At 44.8% G+C, this 19,755-nt stretch overlaps 2 protein-coding genes across 4 annotated transcripts; both read left to right on the forward strand.

Moving 5' to 3' along the window:
• Nucleotides 1–358: 358 nt before the first annotated feature.
• LOC121147758 (NKAP-like protein) lies at nt 359–1,594 on the forward strand. The gene has a single exon (XM_040967661.1). The coding sequence runs from the start codon at nt 359–361 to the stop codon at nt 1,592–1,594; it is 1,236 nt and encodes a 411-aa protein (XP_040823595.1).
• Nucleotides 1,595–13,178: 11,584 nt separating this feature from the next.
• LOC121147701 (zinc finger and SCAN domain-containing protein 26-like) lies at nt 13,179–17,910 on the forward strand. 3 transcript variants are annotated; one of them, XM_040967592.1, is made up of 3 exons: nt 13,179–13,648; nt 13,968–14,085; nt 16,545–17,910. In XM_040967592.1, the coding sequence occupies exons 1-3, from the start codon at nt 13,229–13,231 to the stop codon at nt 17,441–17,443; spliced, it is 1,437 nt and encodes a 478-aa protein (XP_040823526.1). In that variant the 5' UTR covers nt 13,179–13,228; the 3' UTR covers nt 17,444–17,910. The 3 variants fall into 3 exon arrangements, with proteins under 3 accessions (XP_040823526.1, XP_040823527.1, XP_040823528.1); XM_040967593.1 differs by having other exon boundaries at nt 13,179–13,645; XM_040967594.1 differs by having other exon boundaries at nt 13,229–13,243.
• The last annotated feature ends 1,845 nt before the right edge of the window (nt 17,911–19,755 follow it).

The following is a 19,755-nucleotide window of genomic DNA, read 5'->3' on the forward strand; positions in this document are numbered from 1 at the left end:
AAAGAGCCGAACCGGAGAAGAAAAGCAACTTGATAAAATACAGGTCAAGAAGGGCGTGTTTCAATAGCAGAGGGCCTCCCACATGCGAAATTTTCCTCTCAGGAGCCCACGAGGCTCGGGCTGAGGGGTGACAGGGGCGACCACATCTCTTCACCCACTTCAGACGAGAAGCGGCAGCCCAAACTCACCAAACGCTTCACGATCCAACGCAGCAGGGCCCACGCGCGGGCCCACCCGGGCCTGGCGCCGCCGGCGGACGACGCGCGGGGGAGCGCGGCGCGGCCAGTGCGCGTGCGTAGGCGGCCAGCTTCGGCGTCGTTCCCCAACCGTCTGCAGGTCGCCGGGTGGATCTCGCGTTATGGCCCCGGTATTCCGGTCTCACTGCTCCGATGACGGCCCGGGCTGTCGGCGACGGTCGCGTCGCAGCTCGTCCGGGAGCCCGCCCGCCGAGCAGGCGGGACGTTCCCCTCGGGGCGGCAGCTGGCGGGGTCGTGTGGGCCTCAGGCCTTGGTGGGGAGAAGCGGGTCCCGGCGCTCTTTCCCTCCTCAACCGCTCCGACTCTCGAGAACGGCCCCCAGGGCTCCACAGCTGTGCCTTCTCGTCTTCAGCCTGCCAGGGCAGGTACCACCAGCACCACCGTCACCACCACTTGGCCGGCGACCGGCAGTGGGACGAGGACTTCGAGAAGGAGGAGGAGGAGCGCTTCCGGCAGAGGAGGCTGAAGGAGAGAGAGAGGATTGGGGAGCTGGGAGCCCCTGAGGTGTGGGGTCTGTCTCCCAAGTCGCCTGAACCGGATTCTGATGAACAGAGCCCAGACGAAGAAGAGCAGGTGAAGAGGCAGAAGAGCAGCAGTTCAGACTCCACCTGTAAGGAAAGAAGGAAGAAGACTAGTCGCTCGAAAAACAAGAAAAAAAGAAAGAAAGAGACCAAAAGGAAACACAGAAACTATTCTGGTACAAGTGACAGTAATTTAGACTCCGACGAAAGTTCCAGCGCTGCGGATGGTAAAAAGAGAACCAAAAAAGCCAAGAAGAAACAGAAGAAAAAACAGAAAGTCAAGAAAAACAAGAAAAAGAAGAGGTTGAAAAAAGAATACAGTAACTCAAGCGGTAAAGATTCAGAGGAGGAGTTGCCCGAAGACATCTGGATTTCACATTCCAAGATTGTAAATACCTTGGATTTAATAGGTCCGGAAGCCCCTATAATCCATTCATCTCAGGATGAAAAACCTTTGAATTATGGCCGTGCTCTTCTTCCTGGCGAAGGTGCGGCCATGGCTGAGTATGTGAAAGCAGGAAAGCGAATCCCGAGAAGAGGTGAAATTGGATTAACAAGCGAAGAGATTGCTTCGTTTGAATGCTCAGGTTATGTCATGAGTGGTAGCAGGCATCGGCGAATGGAGGCCGTGCGGCTGCGGAAAGAGAACCAGATCTACAGTGCCGATGAGAAAAGAGCCCTTGCATCCTTCAACCAAGAAGAGAGACGGAAGAGAGAGAACAAGATTCTAGCTAGCTTTCGGGAGATGGTATACAGAAAGACTAAAGGGAAAGATGACAAGGGTTTGGTTTATGCACAGCAGGACTTTAAGCAATAGTTTTACAAGGCCAAAACTGTATTGAAAGACTTTATAATGCCATCTCTTGTTTAATGGATCCCTCAGGAAAAAAAATCTGCTTTGGGGGATTTTATTTATTTATTTATTTATTTATTTATTTATTTATTTATTTATTTATTTATTATATCACTGTTTATTCTAACAGTAATATATGTGCATGGTTTTAAAGATATTCAAATATTACAGGAGGAAAGTTAGTAAAAAGTCAATCTTTAATCCCAGTCCCAGATTCCTTTCCCCCAAACAAATATCTTTTTTGGAGCCTTCCATATCCCTAGTTGTGTTTATAGGCAAGTATTTATGTTGTGGAGGACAGCAGTGTTAAACTGAAGTGCTTCCTCCTCCCCTGTATTCTCAGTTGTTTCTTGGATATCTTCATAGTCTGATGTTGCCAATCACCCGTGCAGCGAGGACAGAAAGAACCTCAGGAAGAACAAGAGTTTAGTTGTAATTAGCCGATTGAGTTTCAAAAAGCAGATTTATTAGCTTATAACTGAGAAGTCTTTGGGGGGAGGACAGATTTTCTAAATATCTTTAATAGGAATTTGGATTCTTTCTCCACTTTCCTTCACCATGGGTTGTCTTTCTCAAGTAGGTTTCTCTTTGGAGACAGCTGGTGATGACTGAAATGATTTGGTCCCTGACATCCGTGTGAGACCTAGATTGAGTTCCTGGATCCTAGGCCTGGCCAAGCTCAGGCAGGAGAGTTTGGGGAGTAAACCAGCGGTCAGGAGCTGGTTGTATACTTTTTCCCCTTAAATTTTTATTTGAATGGTGAGAGTGACAGAGATCTTCCATTTGCTGGATCATTTGAAAGTTAGTTGGCTGAGAGTTTCAACAGGAAGCAAGATTACATTGTAGCAACAGTGTACTCTGTGGCACTGCAAGGCTGCCCCAGGATGAGAGCTCTTTCATAGTTTCTCATTATTTTTGTCTGCCTATCAAATAAATAAATGAGTAAGACATACAAGGAAAGAAATGACCACCAAACCTCCTGAGTTTGGTTATACTTTTCCTAGTCTACCTTTAAATAGAGAAATAAGAATCCAGAGGTTCAGACCAAAATTATGTTGATTTCAAAGCTACTCAAAAAGTATGCTGTTGCCCCAGTAATAGAATGGCCTGCAGCACCAGAATGGGTAGATAAATGAAAATAAGGGTAATATTGAGTAAGGAGAATAGACAATCCGAATACCCGTTATAGTTTTGAGGGTTTTTATTTAAACTACATAAAGTCAAAATTTTCTTGGAAGAAAAAAAAAATCTTCATCCTGACCACCAGAAGCAATATCCTAAAGGAAAAGGACATAGGATATATTCCTAAATAGAGATGAGTCTTCCAAAGAGTTGATTTGGGCCACATTGTCTAACAAGAGGAAGAAAAAAAATAAGAAAACAGAGGGAGTGATTGGTAGAGCTCATGAAAGGAAGTTGCAACTGGCACCGATGGACTGCCAGAACCGGTTCTAGGAAATACTGTAGAGTGAGTACCATTTGTGGACGAGGCCATGGTCGTAGCTCACTGATACCTCCATAGATCTGGAGATTTTATTTCCAAACTTTTGAATAACCTTCTTTTCAAGGTCCAAGACACTGTGCCGGTAATCCCCACAGATCTGAGGGTGAGAGAGTGGCATTCTAGAATCTGTCAGGACATTGTGATGTAGAAAGCCACCTTAACCTCACTGGAACACACCAGCTTGGGGAATGGGAACAGTGGTGAAGACCATGGTGTTACAAATGTGTGTTTAGAAACAAACCACACCACACTATATACAGGGACTGACTCCTCGATTTCTTAAATACGTCTTCGTGGTATCTTCCATCAACACATGTATAATTTTTATATATAAGTATTTTTCACAGTTATTTGCCTTTGGATTTGTTCTTGTGGGTGCTGTTTGATATAGCCTAAAAGGATTTCTTTGTTGGGAAAAAGGTACAAGCTAAAAAGATACCTTTGTTTGGAAAAAGATCCATCTGAGAAATTGTGATTTCTAAGTAAGCAAAAATTAATGTTGACTTTCTCCCACTGAAAAATAAAATATATAACAAAATAAAATATAGTACATGTAATTCCTAGAGCAAGAAAAAAAAAAAAGCCTGTGACAGTTCTGTTGCTGTTCCACAGGGGTCTAGCCAGTGGATTTGTCTTAAAAGAGGTTTTGACATTTGGAATCTGATTTCAGATCACTTTTGTCTCAGGGAAGCCAATAAAGTTAAAACTTTTCCTTTGAAATGTGTGGTTCTTGAGTGACAGAACACCCCCCCCCATTTTGGGTTATGCTTAGATTTCAGAATCATTTTATTCTTAAGATTAATTAAAATTAATTAAAATTTTTCTTAAATTTATTCCTTGATTAAAATTAATTTATACTTAATTCTGCTAAGAACACACATCTGGTGCAGATGGTAAGTTGGTATGAGGCTTGGGAAGTCCACATTCCATTCTACCTAGATTCGTTTCCTGGCTTTGATTCCAACTCCAGCTTCTACTATTGCACACCCTGGGAGCCCAGCTGGTGCCTCAAGCACCTGGTTTCCTTCCACCCATTTAGGAGACCTGATTTGAGTTCTGAACTCCTGGCTGCACTTCAGCCTAATGCAATCCTAACTTGTACTGGTGCGTGGGGTGAAGGGCGAGTTAACCCGTTGATGGAGGATCTCTCTTAGTCTCTGTTTCTCTTTCAATTAAATGAAAAAATAGATATATATAGGTGATTCTAGCAAATAGTTAAGCAGAACAAACCACTAGAGTCACACAGAGTTTCATTCAGTGCTGAAAACTAGTCCAAGAAAGCAAACTATTATCACTCTTGCTGATCATATTTATGAATTTGGTAAGACATCAATGTTCTCTTATAATGTTATTTTTTATGGAATTATTTGAAATAATACTTTACCAGATATAAGAATAATGCTTTACCAGATATAAGAATTTCCTTTTGAATTAGCGTTGCATGGTATGTTTTTCCCTTTGTTTTCTTTTTAGGTTCTTTTTTTGGTGCTGCCCATGTGACAGACCTGGGTTGGGTTTCTGACTTTCTGCTTCTTCCAGATCTACCCCTGGCCATCATGGGCATTTGTGGAATGAGCCAGCAGATAAGAAATCTCTTTCAAACAAAATAAATATGTATTTTAAAAGATTTATTGGAAATTCAAGTTTACAGAGAAGCAGAGACAGAAAGATCTTCCATCCACTGGTTCATACCCCAAGTGGCTATAACAGCCAGAGCTGAGCTGATCTGAAGCCAGGAACCAGGAACTTCTTCCAGATCTCCCATGTAGGTGCAGGGTCCCAAGGCTTTGGGCACATCCTCTACTGCTTTCTCAGGACACAAGTAGGGAGCTGGTAGGGAAGTGGAACAAGTGAGATATGAACCATATGGTATCCCAGTGCATGAAAGGTGAAGACTTTAGCCATTAGACTACTGCGCCAGGCCCATTAACTATTGGCTGCTTTTATCCCAATAGTGGTTTTCTCCCAGCTGATATGTAGGCCAATCAGGCCAAGCTGCAGTGCCCACCATTGAGTGCCAGGACTGGGGACTGGCCATATCAGGCTAGGCCACAATACCTGCCAACACAGGGGAACTTGGGGAACTCTTCCCACATGAGAGCTGGGGCTGGGGGTGGTCCAGGACAGGCTGGGCTGTGACACCTGTTGGCATATGTGTGAGGCAAATCAGGGGAGGTGGGCCAGGCTGGGTTAGTAAACAACACACACTCGCATAAGTGAGACCCAGGATAGCGTGCAGGCCAGGACAGGTTGGATTAGATCACCTGTCAGTTCACATGAGGGCTGGGAGTAGACTAGACTGTGTTAGGCTACTGCATCCCATGGCAAGAGCTGGGATGGAGGATGGGCTGGGCTGAGCCAGGCTGTTGTATCTTTTGGAAAATGTCAGGACTGGGGACAGGGCATCTCAGACCAGGCTACAGTATCTGCTGGCATGTACAAGACATGGGGCTGGACAGGGCCTGCTTGGGGAACTTCAGGGATTCCTCGCTGAACCATTGTTAGCATTAGTGAGCATGACAGCTGGGTCTGTGGACGGGCAGGTCAGGACAGGACAGTCTAGCCTAGGTTGCTGTAGTTTTCTGGTGCATATGAGAGCCAGAATGGGTGTGGGTTAGCCGTGCCAGATTACAACACTCTCTGGCAAGTACCAGGATTAGGTACAAATCATGTCAGCCTGGATCACAGTAATCCCTGGCAGATGCAACATCCAGGGCTGGGAGCAGGTCTGGAAGAGGAATTGTGGGCAGTCTCTTGCTGTGCTGCAGCTCTTGCTATTGAGCATGAGATCCAGGGCTGAGGGCAGGTCTGGTTAGTATAGGTAGTAGCATCCATTTGCATATGTGTGGGCTGGGTCTGGAGGTGGGTTCTGCTGTGCTGAGCCACAGCTCCCATCGATGTGCACAAGAGCTAGATGGGATTCAGGACCAACTAGGGTAGGCTGTGGTACATGCTGGTGCAACACAAAAATTGGGGCTGGGCATGCGCCTGGTGGGGGTTATTACAGGTTGCCCCAGCTAGATCATGGTATCTGTTGGTGTGTTTGAGGCTCTGGACTGTGGTGGACTGGGCTGGGCCTGATTGGGTTGCAGCACCCATCAGTTTGCTTAGGGGATGGGTCTGGAGACATAGCTGACCAGGCAGCTGCATCTGCTGGTATTTGCATTGGTTGGTGCAGCTGACAGACCAAACCTAAACCTACACTGGCTGACCCACAAAAGAGTCAAGTCTGAGGTCACTTCAGATGAGGTTTCTTGGGGGGAATCCCCAGCTAGACCACTGGACTCAAACCCCAGTCACAGGGAGAATCACAATATATGTGGTCTGATCGTGGGGTGCATTGTCGGGACTGAGCCTCCTCAGTTGCTGATGCCTGTCTACTGGACAGCATGCCTAGATGCACGTGGGAGACCTGAGTAACAGTTTGTCTAGGCCAGCAGGGGATGTTGAATGCCTCATCAGAGGATGGGAAACAGAACAGGTCGGACAACACTCTCAGATAAGCTTTGCAACATGTTCCAGGGTCTGTGGATGCACTAAGGTGAATTTGATCAACCAATAGACCATGGAAAGATTTGTTCAGAAAGATTTGCAAAGAAGCCTTGACATCTCAAAACTATCAGAACCATTCAAGTAACACCCTTGGAACACTCTTTACCATGTCAGGGTCTCCAAGCCATCATCTAATAACTGTCTCTCTAGCCCCAGGTGCTGATGTAAGGTGATATCAAGGGGTTGCTTCCTCCCCTTCCCCACTGGAGACAGAGGAAGAAACTAAAACATTTGTCCCACCCTCCTTTTTCCATACTTTGGCCCTCCCCACCCTAATTGGAGGCCCACATAAGCATGCATGGCTGTCAACTATGCAGTGGCTTGGACACAAACTAGCACACATATGGGATGTTGGCACAGCAGGTGCCAACATTAACCTATTAAACCACTGCACAGCTCCTCACTCCCTTTTAAAATTAAATTTACTTAGAGTTTATTGCCTGTATAATTTTTGGGAAAAAGCTTTCCTTTAGAAATAGAAAGATAGGGCCCGGGGCGGTGGCGCAAGTGGTTAAGTCCTCGCCTTGCACGCCCGGGATCCCATATGGGTGCCGGTCCTAATCCCGGCAGCCCCGCTTCCCTTCCAGCTCCCTGCCTGTGGCCTGGGAAGGCAGTTGAGGACGGCCCAAGGCTTTGGGACCCTGCACCCGCGTGGGAGACCCGGAAGAGGCTCCTGGCTTCGGATCGGCATAGTATCGACCCGTTGCGGTTCACTTGGGGAGTGAATCATCGGATGGAAGATCTTCCTCTCTGTATATCCGCCTTTCCAATAAAAAATAATAAAAATAAATCTTAAAAAAAAAAAAAGAAATAGAAAGATAAAGCCAGATAAAAGTTGATACTTCAAGAAAGAGTATTAATTTCTAACTGGTAAAATGCATTGATAAGATTTGTTAGGCTAACACAAATATTTAACTTCTTAATATTTGTGGTAATTACATTAAAATATGTATTTATTTTTATTGGAAAGGCAGATCCACAGAGAAAAGAGAGAGAAAGGCCTTCCCTGAGCTGCTTCATTCCCCAAATGGCTAAGCCGATCTGAAGCCAGGAGCCAGAAGCCTCTTCTGGATCTCCACATGGGTACAGGGTCCCAAGGCTCTGAGCCATCCTCCACTGCTTTCCCAGGCCACAAGCAGGAGCTGGATGGGACATGAACTGCCGTCCATATGTGAGGTAGGCGTTTGCAAGGGCTCTGTAGAACTTATTTTGATAAAGTGATGTCTGCTAAAATATTCTCCGGTAAAACTTCATTCTTATACTGTTACTGATTATTCTTTGTACAGTAGTAGACAGACTTAATTTTGTTTTACCTTAAAACCTCCATTCCAAATACATGTTCCTTGTTCAATTTGAGTTTTAAAATACTTTGCACTTGTTTTTACCAGTATTTGATATTTTCCATTTCTTTAATTATGAAGGGATGTGAAGGATCTACTTTATTTATTGGGAGACATCCAAGTGAGAGAAATGTCAGCTGTTTGTGAGAGCATTCAAGGAGTTAGCTTAGTTTCACATGAATATAATAAATGTCTATTTTAAAATGCATTAACACAGCCTAAGCTGGCATTGCCCACGCCCTCCCCAGACAAACGTGGCCCGCCTTAGCCCCCTCTGCAGGTCGGTACAGCACACCATCGAGCCAAGGTCCTCCCGCATTCCTAGAGCGGGAACGAAAGTGCGACGGGGAGGGAGCGCGCACGGTCGGCGAAGCGCTGCTGGGTGTTGGAGAACGTGGGTCTCCGGCTGCAGCCCGTGGCTGGGTGAGTGCTGAGCGGGTCCGGGGCTGCGGTGGAGCCACTACCTGGAACGCGGGGGAACAGCTACATCCCCGCGGCTGCAGAGAAGCCTGCGCGTTCCGGGTGGCCGTGCGTGGTGAGGGCAGGGTCCAAGGAGGGAGGAGTCGATGCTGCGGCCTTTGATGCAGATGAGACTGTAGTTAACGGTACAGCCCTTTGCTGCTTTGCTTCTATTGCGTGCAACTTAAAACATAGGGCTCGCCGACCTTTGTGGAAATTTAAAGCAGATAAAAAGATCCGTGTAGCCTTTTGGAGCGTGAGTTCAGCAGGTGGAGGTGACAGCGAGGGCAAAGGTCCTGAAGCCGGAGTTTGTTGGCCGTGTTGGAGAAACAATCGGGAGGAAGGGTGCTTCTCAGGAGACGGCTCACGTAGATAGGGATTAGCGGCACGGTCCAAGAGCTGCAGGCTCAATGGGGCAGGCTGGTGATGCGTGAGACCCAAGTTCAGCTCTGGGCAAGCCGGAACACCTGAAACCCCGGAAAGCTTAGGGTTTAGTTCTCTGCCGAAGGCCGGTAGGTTAAGACCCTGGTACCGCTGATGTTCCAATTTGCGTCTGGAAGCGATGAAAAACCTTGATGCCTCCTTCTGAGGTCACTAAGCAGGAAGAATTCTGTCTTAACCAGGTAGAAGAGCGTTATTATATTTTACTCAGACCACCCAACCGGATGATGCCTGCTTTTTACTCAGTCTCCAGTCTACCAATCTGAATGTTAATCTCATCCAAGAACTCTGTCATAGAAACATAGACAAAATTAATCATCACAATAGCACATGTTTATTTTTTGGCTAACCGTCAGTACTTTTTCACTTCTGTTAAGAATGGTCTGACAGAAATATCAGCGGTGGAGTGTTAAATACTCCTATTTAACAACAAGACTTATTTGGAGGTCCTCCTTGCAACCCTCCTTGCCAACATACTCACTGACTTGAAAACAAGTGTCTAATAATTTAAGGTGCTCTTTTGTTGAAGGTCTAATGAGTTACTCTCAAGAGTAATTCAAACCGAGAGTGCTAACTGCCAGTGTTTCAAGTGCTCAGTGCAAGAGATGGTGGCAGAATTCACTGGATTCATTTTAGACGTGTTGGGGTTGAGAAATTTCTAGAGAGTATCCATTATGAGACAGGTAGAAGAAAATACAAGTCAGGCATTCAAGATCCCTGGCCTAAAGATGTTCATTGTAGTCACAGACATATTATCTGCTGAAGGCCATCAGAAGATTTATGCAGCCTGAGGTGGAACAAGAAGTATGTGAACTGGGAGTCTTGGAACGGAAGCTTCCCAAGGTTGGTGCTGCACGACCAAGTCTGTGGTTAGCAAAACAAAAGCCATACAGCCATGCTGTTTGACGAAGTTCACTGTTGACAGAGTCAAGCCGTAGAGAGAGCGAGCTCAAAGAGTTTGCACACTTGGAGGTCCAGTCTCTCTCCTCTCTCACATTCCACGGTAATCTCTTGGTGACCCTGAAGACATGTCAGCATCAATGCTGGCAGTATTTTCACTGAGAGTAAAAGCTGCAGGGCGAGCTTGTGGGGAGAGTTCCCTAGGCTACCCCTTCAACTTGTGGTCTTTATCTTATCTCTTCCCACCTCTCTCCTTCTGTTTGGCATCTTACTTTGAGAGTAATCTTTCCTCACTCGGGTTTTCTGCTGTCAACCTGGCTGTTGCCCTCATCCCATTCACAAACTGTCTCCACAGAGATCGCTAATGGTATCCATGCTTTGGAATACAGTGGGTCTTCAATTAATCCACTTTTTTAGAACGTTTCACATTCTTGAGTGCTGTCTTGTTTTTTAGATTTATTTGTTTTTTAGATGTATTTTAAAATTTTTATTGGAAAGTCAGATGAGACAGAGAGGAAGATGTTTCCTCTGCTGATGAAATCCCCGGGCAGCTGGAGCTGAGCTGATTCGAAGCTAGGAGCCTGGAGTCTCTTCCTGGTCTCCCACAAGGGTTGCAGGGTCCCAAGGCTTTGGGCCGTCCTCGACTGCTTTCCCAGGCCACAAACAGGGAGCTGGATGGGAAGCAGGACTGCCAGGATTAGAACCAGACTTTAGCCACTAGGCTACTGCGCCAGGCCCGAATGTTGTTTTCTTAAATTGTACTTACAAATTAATGAATTCCTTCTGTTTTTACACCTATTATTTAATCTATTGTAAAACTTCTGTGAATTAGCTGTTATCTTTATTTTACAAATGAGTCTATGAAGTCAGTAATTTGCCTTGGGTTGCACAGCCTGTAAATGACAGGTTTGGGAGAGCCCATGTCTCTCCAAGGCCCACAAACTTTTACCACTCTATATTCACAGAAGTAAGCCTGCAGGGTCCCAAGTCCTTGGGCCACCCTTTGCTGCATTCCTAGGCCATAAACAGGGAGCTGGATGGGATGCACCCACATGGGAGACCTGGAAGAAACTCCTAGCTCCTAGCTTCAGATCAGCTCAGTCCTGGCCGTTGTGGCCACTTGGACAGTATATAAGCAGATGGAAAATCTCTCTGTCTCTCCTTCTCTGCATCAATCTCATCTGCCTTTCTAATAAAAATAAATAAATATTAAAAAATGTTTGGGGGCCCGGTGCGATGGCGCAGTGGTTAAGGTCCCCGCCTTGCACGCCCGGAATCCCATATGGGCGCCGGTTCTAATCCCGGCAGCCCCGCTTCCCATCCAGCTCCCTGCCTGTGGCCCGGGAAAGCAGACGAGGACGGCCCAAAGCTTTGGGACCCTGGACCCACATGGGAGATCCAGAAGAGGCTCCTGGCTTCGGATCGGCATAGTATCGGCCGTTGTGCTCACTTGGGGAGTGAATCATCGGATGGAAGATCTTCCTCTCTGTCTCTCCTCTCTGTATATCCGCCTTTCCAATAAAAATAAAAATAAATCTTTGAAATTTTTTTTAATTTAAATTTAAAAATAATCATAAAAATAGAAGTCATCCTGCGTGTCCTCTGGATGCTGCATACTTGTGCATCTCTCGCCCTCTCACGAGGCTTCTCTCACCATTACCAGATAGAGCTACCTGGTAGGCGGAATGTACCACTGTTCTGAACTGAGACTCAGCAGGCCTACACCTGCTGTTGGCGGTGACGTGCTGCAAAGGTAGCTCTGCACTCTGCCAGCCGCCTGGGCATACCTTGATGTGACACTTGAACCTCTGAACTGCAGATGCATATTTAATTAAGGTTGTTTTTTTTTTTTAAAAAAAGATGTATTTATTTTTATTACAAAGTCAGATATACAGAGAGGAGGAGAGATAGACAGCAAAATCTTCCGTCCGATGATTCACTCCCCAAGTAACCACAACGGCTAATGCTATGCTGATTCGAAGCCGGGAACCAGGAACCTCTTCTGGGTCTCCCACGCGGGGGCAGGGTCCCAAAGCTTTGGGCCGTCCTCGACTGCTTTCCCAGGCCACTAGCAGGGAGCTGGAAGGGAAGTGGGGCTGCTGGGATTAAAACCGGAGCCCATCTGGGATCCCAGCGCATTCAAGGTGAGGACTTTAGCGGCTAGGCTACACTGCCGGGCCTTTTTTTTTTTAAGCAGGGAAATTAATGAATAGTTTTACATTCTTTTAGTTAATTTTGATCCCTGCTTTAATGAATGTATAAGTGGTTACATTTCTTTTTTTCTTAATGTTTTGAGAATGTAAAATCTTAGAAGTTGTAAGAACAATTCATACCATCCTGTGGTAGCCATACCTCGTGTACTCTCGTCACCTCTTTACCCGTTTCCCTCCTCCCCAATACACTTGAGAATAATTTTTTCATGCATCTGATGAGGTTATAAATGTGTTCTCTCATGACCTAGCACCATTGTCCCGCCTGAGGAGATTGCCTAACAGGAGTTGGCAACCTTTTTCTGTAAAGGCAGCATGCAGAATGGTTCTGTAAATGCTCTCATGGACACCAGTCACCTGTGGATTACCGTGTAAAGCAGATGTATGTTATTTAATGAATGGGACTAGCTAGATTCCTGAAAATGAATAGAAAACATCAGGCTTTGGGCTTAACTGAGTCTGCTGCACTGTGGATTGTTTCTCTCATTCACATTATTCATTTGCATGTTTCTAAATTCTTCAAAAATACTTGTTCCTTTTTTTTTAAATGTAAGACCCAGATTTCACACTTTGTGTTGGGTGTCTCTTAAATCTAGAATAGAAACTTTCCCGCGTCTTCCTTTTGTTTTTATGAAATTAATTGTTTTGAGGAGTTTATGCCTATTGTAAGTGAGCCCCTGCACCCATGTGAAGGATCCAAAAGAAGCTCCTGGCTCCTGGCTTCAGACTAGTGAGCTCTGGTCATTGTGGCCATTTAGGCAATGAACCAGCAGATGAAAGATCTCTCTGGCTCTCCTTCTTTCTTTATAACTTTGCTTTTCAAAAAAAAAGAAAATTTTGTTCCCCTTCTCTAACTCAGTGGTGTTAGTAATCACGTATGGCCTTTGACTCATTTATTTCAAGGACTGCAAAATGATGAGTTTTCACATTCATCTTTCCTGCCTTGTTAGCTGGGAATCATCAGTAAAACTGAGTTTTCTTATTGTGTGTCTGTGTTTAGGAATGATTGTTTCAGAGGGAGAGAGAACCAAAGGAGACTGTGGAGAATGTGAAAAACCAAGACGGGCTTTTTGCCATGGTCACTGTTGTTGCTGTTTCTGTCCTCTGATTCTTGACCTTAGGTTTTTAGGAGGACCCTGAGGATACAGAAACAAGACTGTTCTCCCAAACAGAACGCAAACTGAGGCTGAGAATGGCAACAGCATTGGCGAGTGCCCTGTCCCTGGTGCCTCTGAACCTGAAGAAGGAGGGGCTTCAGGCAGTGAGGGAGGAGCATAACTCCACCCAGGAACAAGGATTCAAGCCACAAGGAAATAGCAGAGGCCTCAAACCAGAGCTGTTGTGCAGACAATTCAGACAGCTGCGTTATGAAGAGACTGCAGGACCTCGGGAAGCGCTGAGCCGGCTCCGGGAGCTCTGCCGACGGTGGCTGCGGCCTGAGACCCACAGCAAGGAGCAGATCCTGGAGCTGCTGGTGCTTGAGCAGTTCCTGGCCATTCTACCCAAGGAACTGCAGGCCCACGTGCAGGAGCATCAGGCAGAGAGCGGGGAGGACATGGTTGTTGTGCTGGAGGATTTGCAACTGGAACGTGGCAAAACAGGACGACAGGTGGTAAGGGGCAGATGTGTTCTTTTTCCAGGGAGACAAAAGTTAAGCTTCTGACTGGGTAGGTGGACATGAGCTTAGCAGTGACAGGAAACTCACTAAGCTTTGCTCCAGTGTCTTTCTAGAATGCGTGTTCATCTCTGTAGGTCTTAACTCAGTCTTACCTGCTTTGGACTGGGAAGACATTGCATCCAGATTCCCACCCTCTTGCCTGTGCCCCTCTGGAATGTCTCTTTGTTTCCTCTTCTAAGATTGAAATGTTTTTTTCTGAACAGCAGTTTCATAACCAGTTTAATTATCCCTGTACGTACCTGATTGTGCCTAGGTTCCAGACCACACAAAGAAACAGAAAATAGTTGCGGAGGAGGCAGCTCCTGTAACTTCAGTACAGGAGTGGCAGGTGCAGCCCGAGCGTGAAGCTCCAAAGCCCAAGAAGGAGAAGGGTAAGAGTTGAATTGTATCTTTTCTGCATGCGAGATGTAGAGCAGTGTGCAGTTTCCTTTGAGACCCTACTCAGCACCGTGTCTTGCTCTTGTTGTGAATCGTGTTTTTGGAAGTGTAACTTACATACAGTAAAATGAACTCTTTGTAAGTGTACAGGACAGTGAGTTTTCACAAGCATAAAATGACTATGACTGTTCAGTCTGCAATACCATTAGGATATAAAAGATTTTCATTACCCTAAACATGTTAGTTGAACGAAACACAAGGAAAAGCTAGAAGGGAAACTGAAATGTTACCTCGTTCTTTCTTTTCTAAATGTTGGAGTAAATAAAGAATGTAATCCTAGTTTCTCATCCAAGGTGAATAATCCCACTCAGGCATTTCATTATTCATTCTTTTCTTTTTTTTAAAAGATTTATTTATTTTTATTACAAAGTCAGATGTACAAAGAGGAGGAGAGACAGAGGGGAAGATCTTCCGTTTGATGATTGACTCCCCAAGTGACCACAATGGCTAGTGTTACGCCGATCCAAAGCCAGGAGGCAGGAACTTCCTCCAGGTCTCCCACATGGGTGCAGGGTCCCAAGGCTTTGGGCCGTTCTCAACTGCTTTCCCAGGCCACAAGCAGGGAGCTGGATGGGAAGTGGAGCTGCTGGGATTAGAACTGGTGCCCATATGGGATGCCGGGTGTTCAAGGTGAGGACTTTAGCCATTAGGCCATCGTGCTGGGCCCATTCATTCTTTTCTTATCCCCTTCAAGTTATTATAAATTGCACTGCCTTTCATTTCTGAATGATACCTGGATTTTTTTGGTGGTTGTTATTGGACTGTGTTGCTGAAATCTTTCTCTCTAATTTCTGGTGTATATATATATTATAACTAACATCTATATTTCTGATATATGTATATTATTTTTTTTTTAGTCCAATCTAATCCTTGCTTCCCTTTTTTGTTATTTGGCTTTGAGTCATCTTGATATTTCCAATAAAAGTAGTTTACCTCCTGTTCATTCTGCATCAGTAAAACAGATTTAATAATGCCTTCCCCCCCTCCTTAAAACTCTCTTTTCATGATCTGGGGGCTGTTATTCTGTTATTCTTTCAACTTGTTCAGTATTTGAGTACTTTGATTATAAAAAAAGAGAAGAGAGGAAACAAGTCAGCACTTGCCATGACTCCCAGTGCCGGTGAATGAAAGGCTGTAATGGCACATCCCAACACATCTGAAGGCTCCCCTCTCGGTCTCATGTCTAGCAACACCATCAACTTAGTCTAATTTTCTTGAGGTTTTACCATTGATGATTCTACGTCCTGGGAAATTTCTGAATTCTAGACAGTCTCATTCAATTACTCACCCCGTGCCCACCTGCTCACATTGAGTGTTCCCACTCTGCTGAGCCCCTTCCCATTTACTATTTTCTCCTTGCTGTTCCTTCTGAGTCTCTCCTGCCTTCTTTCTTCTAACTGGAACACGTTTTCTTCATTCATCCTAACTCCTGCTCATTGGTTAGGGTCAATCTTAGATATCACTTTGTCTATCCTTGCCTCAGTGTCCCAAGTCTTAACCCACTTTTGCTGCTGTAGGTCAAAGATCTCTTCTGTCACAGAACTGACCACATTTTATCGTAATTTATGGTTTACTTTGTTTGATTTCCCTGCCAGATTAAGAGGTCAGAGGCTTTGTTTAGCTTCCTGAGCTTGCTGTAATCCCTGGCTTAAAATAGACACTCAATAACTTGTCTTGAGTTAGTGGCTGATTTTGTATGTAAAGCCATCCGTTATGTATGATTTACTCTTCCCTCTAAGGTTTCTCTCCTTCTGGAAGCCTTCTGTGTAAAATTGATGAAAGAAAAGCAACCCCCCTTTTCTTAAATAACATTGCAGAAATAAATTTATGTGAGGCACAGCGCATCTCTGCGCAAATAAAAAGAAAGAAGAAAGAAATGAATTTATGGCATATAATTAATTATAGGAATGTACTTTAAATACCAAAAGTAATGCAATGTAGTATAATTTTTAAAGTATCCTTTACCTTCTTATGTTATTAAAAATGTTGTTTTATATTCAAAGTTTAAGTTCTTTTTGGTTTCCATCCCTCTCTCTTGTTTAAACATGGCATTATGTTAGTGCTGGAAAAATCTGTTCCTTTCCATTTTCGCTTCCTCCCTCCCTGCATTTTGTCTTCTTCATTCTGTTGCAGAGGGCTTTTACACACAGTGCCTTACTTAATCTCCCCACTCCCTGTATGTGACTTGACTTTCTCTAATGTCTTCTTACTACTCCCTTCATGTTCACTTTTACTTTTTAGCTTTCAATCATGGTTAACATAAATACTAACCACCACAACATTTTTTATGTTGTACCACACGGCTTGATTTAAATATACCCCTCCTAATTTTAGATTCCTGTCCTCAGGAACCAGAAAGTAAGTCATTGGTGGTATATATTTAATGTTTCAGGTCCAGAGACAATGATTGACAATGGGGAACTTATTATAGTGACAGACTCTGGTAGAAGAATCGAATCTTCTGGGAAAACATCTAAGCCCACTGAAGCTCGTGATGAGGACTCTAACTTGGAAAGGCAACAAGCCCAGCCTAAGGAGAAGGCCGACCATCAGATCTCAGGATGTGGGGAAGCGTCCGCCCAGCAGCGTTTGGATATGACTGAACACGAGAGTGCTTCCATGGGAGAAAAGCTGTGTGAGTCTCAAGTTTGTCAGACTTCCAGTCCTAGTGGACATCAGAAAATCCTTTCGGGAAAGAAAAGTCACCAGTGTCAGCAGTGTGGAAAAGTTTTTCAGAGGAGTTCTCACCTTGTCAGACATCAGAAAATCCATCGTGGTGAGAAACCCTATCAGTGCAAGGAGTGTGGAAATGTCTTCAGCCAGAACGCGGGTCTTTTGGAACATCTCAGAATCCATACTGGAGAGAAGCCTTATCTCTGTATCCACTGTGGAAAGAACTTTCGGCGCAGCTCTCACCTTAACCGACACCAGAGAATTCACAGTCAGGAGGAGCCCTGTGAGTGCAAGGAGTGCGGAAAAACCTTCAGCCAGGCCCTGCTCCTCACTCACCATCAGAGAACCCACAGTCACGCCAAAAGCCACCAGTGTAACGAGTGTGGGAAAGCTTTCAGTTTGACATCTGATCTCATTCGACATCATAGGATTCACACTGGAGAAAAACCTTTCAAGTGTACCATATGCCAGAAAGCCTTCCGACTAAACTCACACCTCTCCCAGCATGTAAGAATCCACAATAAGGAGAAGCCCTATGAGTGCAGCAAATGTGGACAGGCCTTCAAGCAGAAGTCAGGTCTTTTTCAACATCAGAAGTACCACCACAAACGGGCTTGAGGAGGTGTCCTGTCCTAGTGGAACGTCAGAGCAGACACATGGGCAACCAGCATTTTAGGGAAAGTTACTCTGACCAACCCTGAGAATTCTTGGGGACCACGTCCCCCTCCACTGTTTTCCTTGACATCAGCTTTGTACAGCAGTAATGTCACTCTAGGTGACACTGTGGCACCAAAGTTAAACAGCATCCTCTGTAAACAGAACTTCTCAGAGGCTTTGACATGATGAACACGTGAGTATGTATTTCCAGACAGTACAGAAACTTGGGACCGAGATTTCAAGTCAGCAGATTATACGTTTATAGGTTTATGTGTAACAAGAGCAAGTTAATATTTTTGCATATGTTGTAGTAACTGATTCCTATAAAATTGACCTAGCGATATTTAGAAAGATTCCACTCTCAAAGGTACAAGTTAATGGGAACATTTTACTCTGCAGATTTCACCCTTCCTTCCTGCTGGCCTTCCCCCTTCCTTTGTACACAATTTCTGGTCAACTACAGAGTGTATCCTCAGGGTTAGTATCATGTTATTTTACCATTTCCTATCCCTTTGCATCCCTGCCACGTTATCTCATTGACTCAAGTTACAGCAAAGTTTTACTTAGGCTATGGAAGAAATTTCATGAGACTTTTGAATGAACTGTCCTAAATTAATGCAAGTAGCAACTATCTTACCTGGTGACTCCAGTGCCAGTAGAGAGGCTGTTTTATTGGCACTATTCCATAATTGGTGAAAGAACCTAGACTTTTTTTTCTTTAATACTGATGATACAATTTCAAAATTTACTTGTTTAGAAAGTCTATGAAGTTGAAATAATAAAGTCAATTTAAAGATGAGATTATGTTCTTTTATATGAGTGCCAGAATGTCATGGTAAAGATGAAAAACAGTTTAGGAGAGTTCACTCCCAAAGACATCACCAACATAATAGATATCACTTGCTGATTGGTAGTGTTGCAATAATGGCAGGTAGAGTCTGTCTCATCCCCAAGAAATGTGGCAGATTTTTCTTTGTGTCCAGTTCCTTTAGAAACAGCACCACCGGGCCTGATGCAATAGCATAATGGTTAAGGTCCTTGCCTTGAATGCACCAGGATCCCATATGGGCACCGATTCTAATATCGGCGGCCCCGCTTGTGGCCTGGGAATGCTGTCAAGGACAGCTCAAGGCTTTGGGACCCTGCACCCGTGTGGGAGACCCAGAGGAGCTCCTGGCTCTTGGCTCCTGGCTTTGGATTGGCTCAGCTCCAGCCGTTGCGCTCACCTGGGGAGTGAACCATCGGATGGAAGATCTTTCTCTTGGTCCCTCCTTCCCTCTGTATATCCGCCTTTCTTTCCAACTTCAAAGCCTTAGAAGGTAAATTAAAGTCGGTTCAGTGGACAGAACCAGAAAGGGAGATGTTGCAGCAGAGTCTTCTACTAATCAGGCCTTTCTGTGGGTAGCATACTGTCATATCCAAATCCAAGGTGGACTGGAACATCTCATGTTTACCATAACCTACTTAGGTTCATGTTTAAAAAAAATCAATAAAATGAGAGAACTTGTCATTACTGCAGTTTATAGAAAGGGACAGGTGTCTGAAATAGTGGCTAGGATGCAGCTTAGGTCACCCACATCCCATGCCAGCTCTACTTCCAATTTCAATTCCCAGCTAATGCAGACGATAGGCGGCAGTAAATGATGGCTCAACTACCTTGGTTCCTGTCAGCTGTATAAGAGATCTGGATTGCAGTTTGAGCTCCTGGCTTCAGCATGGTCCAGCTCTGGTTGTCATTGGCATTTGAAGAATGAATCAGCAGATGCAAGAGCTCTGTCTTTATGGTTAATAAAAATAAATAAGTAGGGCTGGCTTTGTGGTACAGTAGGTTAAGCTACCATCTGCAGCACACTATTCCATACTGGCACTGGTTCACATCCCGGCTGCTACACTTCTGACCTGTCTTCCTGCTAATGGGCTGGGAAACCAAGTGTTTGTGTTCCTGCCACCCACGTGGAAGATCTAGATGAAGCTTTTGGCTTTGACCTTGTGCCAGCCCTGTCTGTTGTGGCCATTTGGGTAGTGAACCAGTGAATGGAAGACCCCTCCCTCTTTCTGTAATTTTGACTTTAAAATAAGTATATCTTTAAATAAATTTTCTAAAGTAGTACAGAAAAAATGGGGAAAAAATCACATAATTGTCCATTATATAGTATCTTCTAAAATTCCTTATAAAAAGATTTAGTTATTTTTATTGAGAAAGTAGATTTACAGAAAGGAAACAGAGAGGAAGAGAAAGAGCTTCCATGTGCTGGTTCACTTCCAAGGTAGCC

This window comes from Ochotona curzoniae, unplaced genomic scaffold (assembly GCF_017591425.1).
Source record: "Ochotona curzoniae isolate NIBS_2020 unplaced genomic scaffold, NIBS_Ocur_1.0 scaffold_461, whole genome shotgun sequence".
Lineage (NCBI taxonomy): Eukaryota > Metazoa > Chordata > Mammalia > Lagomorpha > Ochotonidae > Ochotona > Ochotona curzoniae.